General features: G+C 46.1%; 1 protein-coding gene across 2 annotated transcripts in view; it reads right to left on the bottom strand.

The window, feature by feature from the left end:
- WNT8B (Wnt family member 8B) overlaps positions 1 to 15,991 on the bottom strand; it is a 55,609-nt gene that overhangs the window by 12,772 nt on the left and 26,846 nt on the right. For both annotated transcript variants that reach the window (XM_069979152.1, XM_069979151.1), the window contains exon 2: positions 3,770 to 3,803. In XM_069979152.1, the coding sequence (XP_069835253.1) occupies positions 3,770 to 3,784 (15 nt within the window). In that variant the 5' untranslated portion in view covers positions 3,785 to 3,803. The remainder of the gene's footprint in view (positions 1 to 3,769; positions 3,804 to 15,991) is intronic.

The raw sequence follows: 15,991 nt of genomic DNA, 5'->3' as shown, positions 1-15,991 counted from the left end.
CTGTTCCTGAGTACCGCCTGGAATTCCGGAATACAGCCTGAATCAAATGCTGCAGGTTCGAGAAGCTTTGACTTTGCTCTAGTCCCGACTGATGGACTGGCCGCTATCTATAAGGGGGTGGGGCAACATAGGGGGAGAGGGGGCGATCTATAAGGGAACAACATAGGGGAGAGGGGGCCATCTATAAGGGGGACAACACAGAGGGGGGCATATATTATTAGGGGGTCACAGAGATCAGCCTACCCACTAAATGAGGGTGTAAAGGGGCCAATACAGATGTGCAGTTTGTAGAGAGATGAGATGGTGCCAGAGTGAGGAGCGTAATATGTTTGTCTGGCAGATTCTGTGGATTCTTGGCTCGGAGAAGTTCTCATAATGGCCCAGGACGGATGGAGAAGAAGATGAAAAGGGAAGAACTCCGATCAGAGAAGACGTCCCCTGTGAGTCACCTGATATAACTGCAGTGTAATGTATATGAAGACAGAACCTGTGTAGAGCTAGGTACCTCTATATGACTGGATAAGTTGATAGCGATCTGTATACAGTGGATGTTATTCAGTAGCGGCGGTGATGTTAGTCAGTATGTGGTGGTGTAAGTCAGTATGTGGTGGTGTTAGTCAGTAGCAGCAGTGGTGTTATTCAGTAGCGGCGGTGATGTTAGTATGTGGTGGTGTTAGTCAGTATGTGGTGGTATTAGCCAGTATGTGGTGGTGGTGGTGGTATTAGTCAGTATGCGGTGGTGGTATTATTTCCTACTTGTTATCTGGCACTGTGTTTTATTGGTCTTGGTATACTCGATTTGGTCAGTAACAATATGGTGGTGATGGTTGTGGTGTGGCGGTAATATGTCCTTCCTATATACTGGTATTACAGGTAATATTGGTCTCAGTATACAGGATTTGGTCAGTAACAGTATGGTGGTAATATGTTTGGTGATAGTATTTTCTCTTCCTATATGCTGGTGTTATTGGTAATATCTGTCTTGGTGTGAGATATATATAATATAATATACACCAATAGCATCACTTGGTCGTGAAAGGAGGGGGGGGAGCAAGTTGACCTCTCGCACCAGGGCCCAGGAGTCATTAGCTATGCCCCCGCCTAACAGGGTACTAGAGCCTACCTTTAACTTGAATTTTTCCAGAATAAACGTATCCTTTTGGTCTAATATCACTTGCATACAGTATATGTCATCATTACATTGAAGCAAATAGTTTCACTTTATCCTTTTTATTGGTGCATTTATTTTTGTCAATCGTGTAAAACCTTAATTACTAATATTGTCCCCCTCCCCCCCAACCAATCCTAACAATAAAGGAATATGAATAAATCTCTATTGTGGAACCCTGAGGTGCCACACCCTCTTCATTCATTCTCAGGAAAACTTTGTGTCATGGCACTTGGCCCTCCACCAATGGGAAAGTGATGCCATATCTTAGCAAAATGTGATTAACCAAATTTACAAGTTGTTAACAGAGAGATTTCCAAACCCCTACAAAATTTAGGGGTATAAAAAGGCATCTCTGCTGGATTCATCTTTAGGCTGCGTTCACACTACGTATATTTCTCTCAGTATATGTATATTTCAGTCAGTATATTTCAGTCAGTATAGCAACCAAAACCAGGAGTGGATTGAAAACACAGAAAGGCTCTGTTCACACAATGTTGAAATTGAGTGGATGGCCGCCATTTAATGGCAAATATTTGCTGTTATTTTAGAACAACGGCTGTTGTATTGAAATAATGGCAGTTATTTACTGTTAAATGGCGGCCATCCACTCAATTTTAACATTGTGTGAACAGATCCTTTCTGTGTTTTTAATCCACTCCTGGTTTTGGTTGCAATACTGACTGAAATATACGTAGTGTGAACGCAGCCTTAAAGCGTAACTATAAAATATTTAGACTAGGGATGGTCCAAACAGAGTTCCTGCTCAGTGGGGATGCAGTGTTACCGGCTCCACACTGAGGTAGGAGTAGGAAGCTGGGGGTCTGTGGGGACAGTGCACCTGCTGCCTCCCTAACATAGCAGAGACCACCAGAGACTTATGGGGATAACATGTATAATCCATGTGCACACTGTTATCTGCTATCACTGCCCTACACTACATATACCAGCCCTGCCCTACACTACATATACCAGCACTGCCCTGCCCTGCCCTACACTACATATACCAGCCCTGCCCTACACTACATATACCAGCCCTGCCCTACACTACATATACCAGCCCTGCCCTGCCCTACACTACATATACCAGCCCTGCCCTACACTACATATAACAGTGGGTTAGGGGGATGAATTACATGGGTGGGTACTCAGACAAATGGTCTGTACATCATGTGTAGTATTAACTCTTTTTGCCAGTTAGAGGTCACCCAGCTTTCCCAGATCGCCCATCTTCCGTCAACTGATACTCCACCAGCAGCCCACTGATTCATAGTAGAGCTAGCTGTGTGCACTGAGGGAGATGAGGGATAGGCCACGCCCACTTTCTGTTAGCCAGAAGAAAAATTCATTTATTTGTTTGAGCCGAACAACTGGGGATATCTCAGCAACCGCACAAGATATCCACACAAGTTAGGGCTCTTTTTAAAGGGTATCACGTGGGCTTTTTATTTGAGGAATTTCATTTTTTTGGTCATTTAAATTATAGTTGCGTTTTAAATCTTTTATTCATTAAAAAAACAACTGCATGGTCTTATTAGATTAGCCCTTCAGAGTGCTGCCAAGGTTATTATAGTGCCATCAAGCCCATGAGAGTCTTCCTCATGGTGCACAAAATTTTTCATTCTCTCTATTTAAAAGCTGGTCTGTTTGCCAGAAACACACACAGGGTCCTATCACAGCACCTACTCATTACTGTACCATGACATAGTGTTAGTGAAAGTGCTCTGGACTGAACAGGCTGGCACTGACCTGAAGGATGATTTTCAACATACGTAGCTAAGGTGCTTTGTAAGCAGAAATAGAAAAAAAACAGCAGCTACACAGCGAGGAAAGAGTTACGCTAAGGACTGATCTGCAGAAAGGAAAGCCTTGATTTACCTTTTAGGGACAGTGGGGATTCTCTGGAGGTTTACATATTGCAAGTACCCAGTCCAGACTTAATTTCACCACCTTCTACCCATACTTAAAGCAGTAGCTATGCCATCACTTTCTGTGTTCTATCCTGGACTGTCTGTTACTAGAGACTAATTTGCCCTTACATGAGGCAGTGAACGGAAGATTGTAGAGAATCGAGACACCTAGTGGCCAAAACCTTAGGGATTTTTTCTGGGGTCAACATTTTTAGTAAATGAAGGGATTTACAAACATGCTGGAAATCTCATAGACTATAAAACAGAGCCAGGATAGGTAGCCTGCGGCCCACCAGTTGTTTCAAAACTACAATGCCCATGAAGCTTTGGCTGTTCAGTCATGATGGGAATTGTAGTTTTGAGACCGCTAGAGGGTGGAAGGTTCACCACCCATGAAATAGAGGGATGTTGTTTGAAATTACAGCCATCATTTAAAGTCATATTCATCTTCCAGAGCAGACATGTTCAATTACTATTTAGGTCCTCAATTAAATGTGCGTTTGGGGAATTCACAAATTGCAGTCATTTGCATTTATAAATGCATATATACAATACTATATTAATGCAAAATATATTATTCAATTGTAGCTAAGACAAAGCCATAAACTTGCTGCTAATTACAAATAATATCTTGCACAGGCCAGAAATCATTTTCCAAAGTCTACGTGTAGATCAAAGGAATGTCTCTTACCTTGGGGCCAGTCATCAGAAAATTGTTCACTGACCTGCAAGAGTTAGAGCAAACCATTAATTGAAAGAAACAAACCCCAGCTTCATCATTCAGACCATGCCAGGAATTTTCATTCACTTGTTCTATTTTGGGCAGACAGATGTATCTGTGTATGTGTGTATGTATTTCCAAATATTATAGGCCACCTATGTAAAGGAATATTTCACCATATAATGAAATATTGTTTTTGGCAGTACAAGAAATTTTGTCATTTTAAATAGCTTTATACAGTCAAATTATACCATAGCATTGCATATCAATGTGTACAATGTAAACTCCTTTAACCTATGTGCACATGGACTAATTTTTGTATGTAAAATGTACACAATTACTGAATATTATAATGCTTTATACATCCATATGGTTAGGGATACCTATGCTTTTCCGAAATAGTTGGATTCCATGCGTTTAGTTTCCTTTCGGACATTAAAATTAAATAAATTCAGACTACATATGTCCACCACTTACTATACTCCAGAGGACTATACTATACTCACAGAGGACTTGAACAAATTAGTAAAGATCCCTTAAATTACAATAATAATTGGTTTCAAATATTGTATCTTAAAACCAAAACTTTATGAAAAAAAAAAAAATTCCTCCTGAATTCCAAAAATGCCAATCCAAAATAAGAGAAACTAAAGAGTAAAGAAAATTAAGCGTACTCATTCGCAGTCCTAAATAAAGACCTGTCGCCATTTACGTGGCCGGATGCTGCTTCGAAGAAGGTCTAAATTTTTGTATGGCATACGCCTTTTTCCAGGCAAAAACCATGATAAATTAGGATCAGGGCCATCAGGCAAGCGGGGGTTACAGCTAGCATATGTTATGAAAATGGTAAGAATCTGTGCCTTTTCCATGGTGTACACCAGGAGAGTAAGTTTGATAAATGTCCCCTAATGTGTTGATCTCTCATCTGCAAAGGAAAAGTCAATATTTGCCAGTCATGGTTAAATGGGGAGAATTGGGTGTCTTTGACCGCAGAATGTCAGGGAAACAGTTACACTTTATCAACAGTGTACCAAGACTGGATGAACCATGGACTGACCTCTAACAGAAGGTCAAACAGCGACAGCTCACATATGGTAAATTCTAGATGTGCAGCAAATAATGTGAATAGGATACTATCCAACTGGGTCTCTACGTGTGGTCAATTAGGCCGCTCCTCAGCCCATATCACAGTCCAAGCATTATATAAAGAACACACCCCAGAAACATTTTTCACTGCTTAATACTTCATTTCCTTTTCAACAAACATATACATGTTTACAATTTAAGAAATTGCTACTACGATCCATTGGGTGATATATTTTTAGAGTCTTTAGTACACGTCCTCAATTTCTCCAATTGTAAACATGTATGTGTTTGTTGAAAAGGAAATGAAGTATTAAGCAGTGAAAAACATTTCTGGAGTAAATTCTAGGTGTGAGCATTGAATGACAAATTTTCACAATAATCATGCAGCATACATTGCATTGAGGCTCAATAGAGTCACTGAACTGTAACCTCATATTTGAGACATTCGGGAATGGGCTGGGAGATGGGCTTCCTATCAAGTAGAGTATAGAGGATGTTTGCCACCTTGTAGAATCTGTTCCCTGATGTCTTGAAGCTGTGATGACCTAAAGAGGTGGCCAAGTGAAAGTTATAAATCACTCTCTAGAGGAGAGGGAAGGAGTTTCTTCTGGATACAGTGTACCAGAAACCAAAAAATGCAGCCAACTTTACTTTTTGTCCAAGAAAGCTGCTCATTCCAACACCGTTAAAGAGCAGAACAGTACTACACTAAAATGTGGAGAGGCACCACTAGACAGTCAATCACTATATGCACATCAGTACAAAAGGTACTTCCAGCCATTCACACCGGCCACACATCTAGACCATCTGTAGCATTGTATGTTTGTTTAAACTACTGTACGGGTTTCACTGCTCCAGCTGCCGTGTGAACCAACACTATATCCTGGCACTTTCTGCTATGTCTCTGTGCCATCATTATACCTTGTTTAGAAAGGTCGAAACGTCCAAACAAATGGGTATATTGGAAAGGCTAATCTGATATCATATTTCTCTTATATATTGCATTTCAACTGGCACCATCCTAACTGGAGTGTGCATACATAATTCTTACACTCTAAAATACTGTGACCTGAAACCTATGTTCAGGATCGAAGGACCACTGTATAAGGCACGATAAATTGTGCGGCCATTAACATTTATTGGTATCAGCCGAACCTCTACTATTTACACGGAGAGATGTGTGGCAGATTAAAGGTTTTTACAGCCAGCCAAAAGACGAGCAGCGTTTTCTGCTTGTCTGCTGATTGCTGGCACTTTTGCAGGGAACGATTACCGTCCGAATGATTGTGTCTATTACCGATAATCAGCCCTTGTAAAAGGGCCCTTAGATCTGCATTGGTTTTCATTCTCTGGCTAAGTTCACATGCCATCATTGCTGATGGTCGTCAAAAAGACGTCTGTTATTTGCTAATGATGGCTGTCTATAATCATTATAGACAGCTGTCATTTGCAAATAACGTGTGTCTTTGATGGCCGTCGGCAATGGTGACACAGCAGAGAGCACTGTGTCAGACTGGAAAGAATACACCACTTCCTGCAGGACATACAGCAGCTGATAAGTTGTTGTTTTTTAACAGAAGCAATTTACAAATCTATATTACTATCTGACACCAGTTAATTTAATATTTAATTAAATTTTTACAGTGGATTGCCATTTTATCTAATAGGTAGTCAATAAAATGATTCACATAAATAAGGATTTTTTTTCCTGCAGAAACATAGGCTTTAAAAAAAAAAAAAAAATCAGAATGGAGAGTGGACACGCTGCAATGCGTATTCTCCCCGCTCTATCTATCTCTCGATCGGTATGGGTCTGAACACTCAGACCGGGACCGATCAAAACTTTTGACACGTCTCTATGACATTCAGGATATTAAATATAAACATAGGTTCTTTAAAGACAAACTAGTACTTGAAGGAATATCAAGAATTCAGACGTACGGGCTAATTAAACAACAAATTCATATAATCATATTTAAATTTAATTATAAAATTGTACATTTTTATATGGGTACATGAGCTACTTTAACTGAGCTTTGAGGGTAAGCTTGAAGAGTTTAATGAATTTACATTCTTATAGGGTAAAAAGAGCCAATTTCTGTTCTGTAAGTAGCCTACTTTGCAGATTCCATTAATTTGAAGGGAAAATGGCAATGCATTCAGCAGTAATTTCTCTATCAAAATAGCACACACATATATATATGGAAATCTCCCTCACCTTCCAAATCATGGCGGATCCACTTCAGGCTGGGGCTTACATCAGGGGACAGGACTTTGGAGGTAATCTCTCCATTGCTATAACCCCATCTCTCCCCGGATAGAGAGTTCTGCATGTATGTGCCCACATCTGCCCTGCTCATTGTAACGCCCGGAGTAGTGGATCCACTGGACCGGCACCAGCGATGGCACAAACCTCACCAGGGAGCGGAGTCTAAGGGGCCGCTGGTTTTCACCAGAGCCCGCCGCAAGGCGGGATGGACTTGCTGCGGCAGGCGACCCCCAGGTCGCTACCCCTGGCTTGGTTGCTGGTGACGGCAGGCGAGGCGTGACAGGAGCAGGTACTGACAGTGGCGTGTAAGCGTACCGCAGGTGACAGGCTGAACACAGGAACAGCAGAGAGACGGAAAGCAGGAACCAGGGACTAGGAGTAGGGACTGGGTAGCGGACAGGAATCAGGAACAAGGACTAGGGACCAGGTAGCGGACAGGTATCAGGAACAACAGGGAGCTGGGCCAAACGCTATGGGAAGCATGTAGAGGCTCCAACACAGGGGACAGGGCATGCTGGGATTTATAGGGAGTGATTGGGTGCAACTACCAATTAGGGGCGGACTGGCCCTTTAAATCTGAGACAGCCGGCGCGCGCGCGCCCTAGGAGGCGGGGGCGCGCGCGCCGGCCGGCACAGACGGAAGGAGGAGCGGGACGAGGTGAGGCGCCCCCCGGGGCCGAACAGACAGCAGCGCCGGGTCCCTGCACCAGGACCCCGGCGGCTGCCTGAGCTGGATGGCGGTTGCGGCGGCGTCCCGGAGCACGGGACGCCGCCACGGCCATGACAGTACCCCCCCCCCCTTTGGCCTCCCCCTCTTTCTTGCCTGCAGGAACCCCTTGATGAGATCTTTATCCAGGATGTTAGCCTCGGGTTCCCAGGACCTCTCCTCCGGACCAAATCCTCTCCAGTCCACCAGGAAGAAATGTCTCCCTCTGACAGTTTTCATGGCCAGGATATCTTTAACAACGTAGACGTCGTCTGAGACGGCTTATGGAACAGAGAACGGAGACTGATCGGAGAACCGGTTGAGGACCACAGGCTTCAAGAGGGAGACATGGAAGGCGTTCGGAATCCGCATAGTAGGGGGCAGGCGGAGTTTGTAGGTGACAGGGTTTATGCGTTTCAGCACCGAAAAAGGACCAAGGAATCGGGGACCCAACTTGTAGCTGGGAATCTTGAGTCGAACATATTTGGCCGAGAGCCAGACTTTATCACCTGGACGAAAATTTGTGGCAGGTCTCCTCTTCTTATCAGCCTGGTCCTTCATGCGTTCTGAGGCTTTGAGTAAGGACTGTCGAGTTTGTTCCCAGATCGACTGCAGGTCAGATAACAGCTCCTCCACGGCTGGGACCCCAGAGGATGGAGAGAGAGGCAGAGGAGGACAAGGATGATGCCCGTAGACCACATAGAAAGGAGACTTGCCTGTGGAACTCGAGTCCAGATGGTTATAGGAGAATTCCGCCCATGGAAGGAGGTTGGACCAGTTGTCTTGGCGGCTGGACACAAAATGCCGTAGGTAGTTACCCAGGATCTGATTGACTCTCTCCACTTGCCCGTTAGACTGGGGATGGTAGGCTGATGAGAAGTCCAGCTTTACTTGGAGCTGCGAGCAGAGGGCACGCCAAAACTTAGAGACAAATTGAGAGCCTCGGTCGGACACAATGTGAAGAGGAAGTCCATGCAGGCGGAAGATGTGTCGGAAGAACAACTGAGCCAGACGAGGAGCAGAGGGTAGGCCAGGAAGAGCCACGAAGTGAGCCATTTTAGAGAAGCGGTCCGTCACCACCCAAATAACAGTATTGCCCGCAGATGGTGGTAGGTCGGTGATGAAATCCATCCCAATGTGGTGCCAGGGATGGTCCGGGACTGGCAAGGGCAAAAGTAGGCCGGCAGGTCTTTGACGGGGAGACTTATTCCTGGCACAGACTGCACAGGAAGCCACAAAATCCTTGACATCCTGGAGGAGATTGGGCCACCAGTAGTGACGGGAGATCAATTGCCCAGTCTTTTGAGTTCCTGGATGCCCGGCCACCAAAGAGGAATGCCCCCACTTCAAGATGCGTCTACGGAGCGCGGGGCGCACATAAGTCTTCCCGGGGGGCAGTCTCTGCAGAGCAGAAGTAGCAACTGGTACTAGGCGGTCGGGAGGTATTATGTGACGAGGAGATTCCTCTTGCCCCATGACATCGGATGCTCGGGACAATCCATCGGCCTTTAGGTTCCTCTCGGCTGGACGAAAATGGATGGTAAAGTTGAACCGAGAGAAGAAGAGAGAACACCTGGCCTGCCGGGGATTGAGGCGTTGAGCCGACTGGAGGTAGAGGAGGTTCTTGTGGTCCGTGTAGATGTTAACGGGGTGTTTAGCCCCCTCTAGTAGATGACGCCACTCCTCCAGTGCCAACTTAATGGCCAGGAGTTCACGGTCCCCAATAGTATAGTTCCTCTCGGCAGGGGAGAAAGTCCTAGAAAAGAACCCGCAGGTTCTGGTCTTGCCTGCTGTGTCCCTTTGTGAGAGAACGGCTCCTGCGCCCACAGAAGAAGCATCGACCTCGAGAGAAAACGGCCTGGAGACATCGGGGCGGACTAGGGCAGGAGCAGAGGCAAAGGCAGACTTGAGGCTATTGAAGGCTTGTTCGGCCTCTGGAGGCCAACGTCTGGGGTCCGCCTTCTTTTTAGTGAGAGCCACGATGGGTGCGACCAGGGTAGAAAAGTGAGGGATGAATTGCCGATAATAGTTGGCGAATCCAAGGAAACGCTGGATTGCTCTAAGTCCCACAGGGCGTGGCCATTGGAGGACAGCTGAGAGCTTGGCCGAGTCCATTTGTAGACCCTGGTCGGAGACGATATAGCCAAGAAATGGAAGACTGCGCTGATGGAAAACACACTTTTCAAGCTTGGCGTATAAATGGTTGGCCCGTAGTCTTCGGAGGACCTGACGCACTTGTGCCACATGAGTCTGCTGATCCGGGGAGAAGACCAAAATGTCGTCCAAATAGACAATGACACAGACATAGAGGAGGTCTCAGAAGATGTCGTTCACGAATTCCTGGAAGACCGCTGGAGCATTACATAGGCCGAATGGCATGACCAGGTATTCGTAGTGCCCATCTCTGGTGTTGAAAGCGGTCTTCCATTCGTCTCCTTTACGAATACGGATCAAGTTATACGCTCCCCTGAGATCCAGCTTGGAGAAGATCTTAGCTCCACGAAGACGGTCGAATAGTTCAGGAATAAGTGGAAGAGGATAGCGGTTCTTAACAGTCACCTTATTCAAGCCCCGGTAGTCTATGCATGGGCGAAGGGAACCGTCCTTCTTCTGGACAAAGAAGAATCCTGCGCCAGCGGGAGACGTGGATTTACGAATAAAGCCCTTTTGTAAGTGCTCCCGGATGTAGGAGGACATGGCTTCAGTCTCGGGCACAGAGAGAGGATATACCCGACCACGTGGAGGAGATGCCCCGGGAAGAAGGTCTATAGGGCAATCATAGACCCGATGGGGTGGTAGAGAGTCCGCCTCCTTGGCCGAGAAAACATCACCGAAATCTTGGTAGTCCTCTGGTAGACCGGCTAGAGGCTTGTCATTAGCAGGAGACCTCGTAGAGCACTTGGGTTGAGGAGATCTCAGACACCGGTTATGACAGTCCTGGCCCCAGCTGAGAACCTCCCCAGTTCTCTAGTCCAGCTTAGGGGCATGAAATTGCAGCCAAGGAAGGCCCAGCAGGATGTTAGAGGAGGAATGGCTCAACACATAGAAGGAGATCCTCTCCTGATGTAAGGCGCCCACCCGGAGGGCTAGGGGTGCCGTCTGGCAGTGCACAGTTTCGGTAAGAATCTCCCCCGTAACCGAAGAGATAGACCGGGGTTGGGCTAGCTGGATCACGGGTAGCCGCCATCTTTGGACCAAAGAAGCAGAGATGAAACTGCCAGCAGAGCCAGAGTCGATGAGGGCAGAAGTCTGGAAAACTTGCCCTGTAGGTGTCTGGATGGAGACGGGTATAGTCAACCTTGGAGAGGTGGCATTCACACCTAGGGTGGCCTCTCCCACCGGACCTAGGTGCGAGCGTTTCCCGGACGCTGAGGACGTTGGGGACATCTCTGCCGGTAGTGATCTGCACCACCGCAATAGAGACAGAGATTCAGCTCCATGCGGCGGGCTCTCTCATCAGTCGTCAGGCGAGCTCGTTCCACCTGCATAGGGACTTCTGGAGGCGACTGGAGTATAGGAGCAACGGGACTCTGGAACACCGGTGCCAGCCGAGGAAGGCGACGGGGCAGGCTCAGTCATCGTTCCTGCCGGACCTCCTCCTCTCTCTCGGAAAACCGGTTGTCGACTCTGGTAGCCAGTAGGATAAGATCGTTTAGAGAAGGAGGAAGATCGCGGGCGGAGAGTACGTCTTTCACTCGGCTGGATAGACCCTTCTTGAAGGTGGCTATTAGGGCGGCCTCATTCTAGTCCAATTCAGCTGCCAGGGTGCGGAACTGGATGGCGTAGTCACCGACAGAGGAGCTCCCTTGTGAGAGGTTGAGAAGAGCAGTCTCGGCTGAGGTGGCACGGGCAGGTTCCTCAAAGACGGAGCGAAACTCGGCCAGGAAGGCCCGGAGATTGGCAGCAACAGGATCATCACGGTCCCACAGTGGCGTGGCCCAGGCCAGAGCTCTACCCTCCAATAGGCTGATGATAAAGGCCACTTTAGAGCGCTCGGTGGGAAACTGACTACTTAACAGTTCAATATGCATTGTGCTTTGAGTCAGGAATCCCCTGCACAACTTGGGATCACCTCCATATTTATTCGGGAGGGCCAATCGGAGTCCCGAAGTGGTTGCAGGTGGTGGTGGGCGCTGGCCTGTAGTATGCTGCTGTAGGGCGGCAGTCAATTGCTGGATTTGCTGCGACTGCTGCTGGATCTGTTGAGCCTGTTGAGCGACCACTCTGGCGACGTCACGGAGATCAGGCACCTCGCCGGGATCCATGGTTGGAGCCTACTGTAACGCCCGGAGTAGTGGATCCACTGGACCAGCACCAGCGATGGCACAAACCTCACCAGGGAGCGGAGTCTAAGGGGCCGCTGGTTTTCACCAGAGCCCGCCGCAAGGCGGGATGGACTTGCTGCGGCAGGCGACCCCCAGGTCGCTACCCCTGGCTTGGTTGCTGGTGACGGCAGGCGAGGCGTGACAGGAGCAGGTACTGACAGTGGCGTGTAAGCGTACCGCAGGTGACAGGCTGAACACAGGAACAGCAGAGAGACGGAAAGCAGGAACCAGGGACTAGGAGTAGGGACTGGGTAGCGGACAGGAATCAGGAACAAGGACTAGGGACCAGGTAGCGGACAGGTATCAGGAACAACAGGGAGCTGGGCCAAACGCTATGGGAAGTATGTAGAGGCTCCAACACAGGGGACAGGGCATGCTGGGATTTATAGGGAGTGATTGGGTGCAACTACCAATTAGGGGCGGACTGGCCCTTTAAATCTGAGACAGCCGGCGCGCGCGCGCCCTAGGCGGCGGGGACGCGCGCGCCGGCCGGCACAGACGGAAGGAGGAGCGGGACGAGGTGAGGCGCCCCCCGGGGCCGAACAGACAGCAGCGCCGGGTCCCTGCACCAGGACCCCGGCGGCTGCCTGAGCTGGATGGCGGTTGCGGCGGCGTCCCGGAGCACGGGACGCCGCCGCGGCCATGACACTCATTCCTTCCTGCTCCCTGCAGTCTTGTGTTTCCCATCCTCTCCATTACTGTACAGTAACTTATAATATCACATATTCTGCGGTTTCTAAATGTTTGTGTCATCTGTTTCACATGTTATTCAGAATAATAAATCATTATTTTTGGGGTGTGGAACCAATTGTCTGCATAGCATTAATTTCTTATGGGAAAATTTGCTTTGGTATAAGAGTGGATTTGGATTACAAGCACAGTCCCGAACGAATTATGCTCGTAATCCAAGGCACCACTGTATATATACACTACCGTTCAAAAGTTTGGGGTCACCCAAACAATTTTGTGTTTTCCATGAAAAGTCACACTTATTCACCACCATACGTTGTGAAATGAATAGAAAATAGAGTCAAGACATTGACAAGGTTAGAAATAATGATTTGTATTTGAAATAACATTGTTTTTACATCAAACTTTGCTTTTGTCAAAGAATCCTCCTTTTGCAGCAATTACAGCATTGCACACCTTTGGCATTCTAGCTATTAATCTGTTGAGGTAAGCTGGAGAAATTGCACCCCACGCTTCTAGAAGCAGCTCCCACAAGTTGGATTGGTTGGATGGGCACTTCTGGTGTACCATACGGTCAAGCTGCTCCCACAACAGCTCAATGGGGTTCAGATCTGGTGACTGCGCTTGGCCACTCCATTACCAATAGAATACCAGCTGCCTGCTTCTGCTGTAAATAGTTCTTGCACAATTTGGAGGTGTGTTTAGGGTCATTGTCCTGTTGTAGGATGAAATTGGCTCCAATCAAGCGCTGTCCACTGGGTATGGCATGGCGTTGCAAAATTGAGTGATAGCCTTCCTTATTCAGAATCCCTTTTACCCTGTACAAATCTCCCACCTTACCAGCACCAAAGCAACCCCAGACCATCACATTACCTCCACCATGCTTAACAGATGGCGTCAGGCATTCTTCCAGCATCTTTTCATTTGTTCTGCGTCTCACAAACGTTCTGATCCAAACACCTCAAACTTGGATTCATCCGTCCACAACACTTTTTTCCAGTCTTCCTCTGTCCAATGTCTGTGTTCTTTTGCCCATCTTAATCTTTTTCTTTTATTGGCCAGTCTCAGATATGGCTTTTTCTTTGCCACTCTGCCCTGAAGCCCAAAATCCCGCAGCCTCTTCACTGTAGATGTTGACACTGGTGTTTTGCGGGTACTATTTAATGAAGATGCCAGTTGGGGACCTGTGAGGCGTCTGTTTCTCAAACTAGAGACTCTAATGTGCTTGTCTTCTTGCTTTTTTTTTTTTTTTTAATTTAATTACTTCTTTATTATTATTATAAAATCGGGATACAGGAAAAACAGAGCTATCACATCATTACACATATAATACCGGCAGTAAATAGCTGATGATGATATATAATATATTAACAGATATTCCTGTCTATATAAACCGTATAAAACGCCGATCGCATACACCCATCCACCCATCCCGACCCGTACCCGCCCACCCCAACCCGGGTCTGGCGACCGTGGTGAAGAAGAAGAAGAAAAAAAGAGAAAAAGAAGAAAAAGAAAAAAAAAAAAAAAAAGGAAGGGGGGTACCAGCAAATTAGTTATCTCTCCATCTTCTCCAGATTTTATCAAAGGTCTTGAGTCGATTTGTGACACTGTAGTACTTCTTCTCATAACTCATGACTTTACACGTTAGAGCTTCCCATTCTTTCACAACTGGCGGCTCTTCCCTAATCCATGCTCTCATAATAATAACTTTAGCAATAGTTATTACACGGAGTAATATCAACCAATCTTTCTCTGTCCCGTCTATCAGGCCCATTACAAGAAAAACAGGATTGAAAGGTATACTCTTTCCCAGTTTGCTTTCAATAAGTTGAACAACGGACCCCCAATAACCCTGTAGTCGAGAGCAACTCCAAAGCATATGATGCATATCTGCATCATCTATCTTACATCTCGGACATCTAGTATGGTTCTGGAATCCCATCTTAAAAAGGGTGCATGGGGTATAATACAGGTAGCAGACAATTCTAAATTGCAGAAGTCTATAACTAGAATTCAGGGATACAAGCGTAGTGTTCTTGTGAATCTGTGTCCACTCCACCTCTGATAAAGTCCCCACCTCTTTTTCCCATCTAAAGTGATTTTTTCTATATAGCACATCCCGATTAAAGTGTTTAATGCTACAATATAGTCTCCCTAATTCCCCGGCTTTATTGCCGCTATAATTGATCAGTGCCTCGATTAAATAATGTGTCTGGATTTTTAAGTATTCTTTATTCTGACTACTCTCTAGTGCATGTGAAAGCTGATAGTAATAAAGTATGTGATTTATATTAATATTATATTCTTGCGTGAGAACGTCCCATTTTTTTCATTTTACCCCTATCAATAACTTGATATAATTTTGTGATACCTCGATTTACCCAAAACCTTTTGTCTATAATTTTATTCACCTCCGCCAAATCAGGATTCCTCCATAATGGTGTATATTTAGTCCCCGCTGATATCCATGCATAGCCCCTAAATACAGCCCATGCTCTACGCCACATTTTTATATATGTAAATGTACCTCCTTTGCCTGAATCAGCTTCATCCGTCTCCAGGCAACTCCATAAATCTAATTTGGGGATGCCAACCATTTCCCTTATTCTCTTACCCAGATCTGACTTCGCATGGTATATGATTTTCAAAATTTGCACAAAAGTATACACGGAGATCGGGTAGTGCACAGCCACCCTCTTGATTTAGATCTGTCATGGCCCTGTATCCGATACGCGTTTTTTTACCTCCCCATATCAGACGATTAAGGAGGACATCCAAGTCCTTAAACCATTTATTCCCAATCCATATCGGGGCAGTCCTGAGTAGATATAATATTTGGGGTTGTAGAATCATTTTAATTAATGAAACCCTGTCCGACATGGATAGGGGAAGGCGGAGCCAGACCTCTATTTTTTTCTTTAATTTAATGAGTAAAGGCTTTAGATTTTGTTCAGCAAAGAGCCCGATATTACTTGTTTTATTTACTCCCAAGTACATAAATGACTCTTGTGGAGCCAGTACCTTTAAATTATAATTTACTGAATCGTGTTCACCCCCTAGATTCATTAGAACGGATTTGCACCAATTAATCTGCATACCAGATACCCCTCCAA

Source organism: Dendropsophus ebraccatus, chromosome 8, assembly GCF_027789765.1.
Source record: "Dendropsophus ebraccatus isolate aDenEbr1 chromosome 8, aDenEbr1.pat, whole genome shotgun sequence".
NCBI classification, from domain to species: domain Eukaryota; kingdom Metazoa; phylum Chordata; class Amphibia; order Anura; family Hylidae; genus Dendropsophus; species Dendropsophus ebraccatus.
The sequence above is the reverse complement of the archived record's forward strand: the minus strand, read 5'-3'. Positions and strand labels throughout refer to the sequence as shown.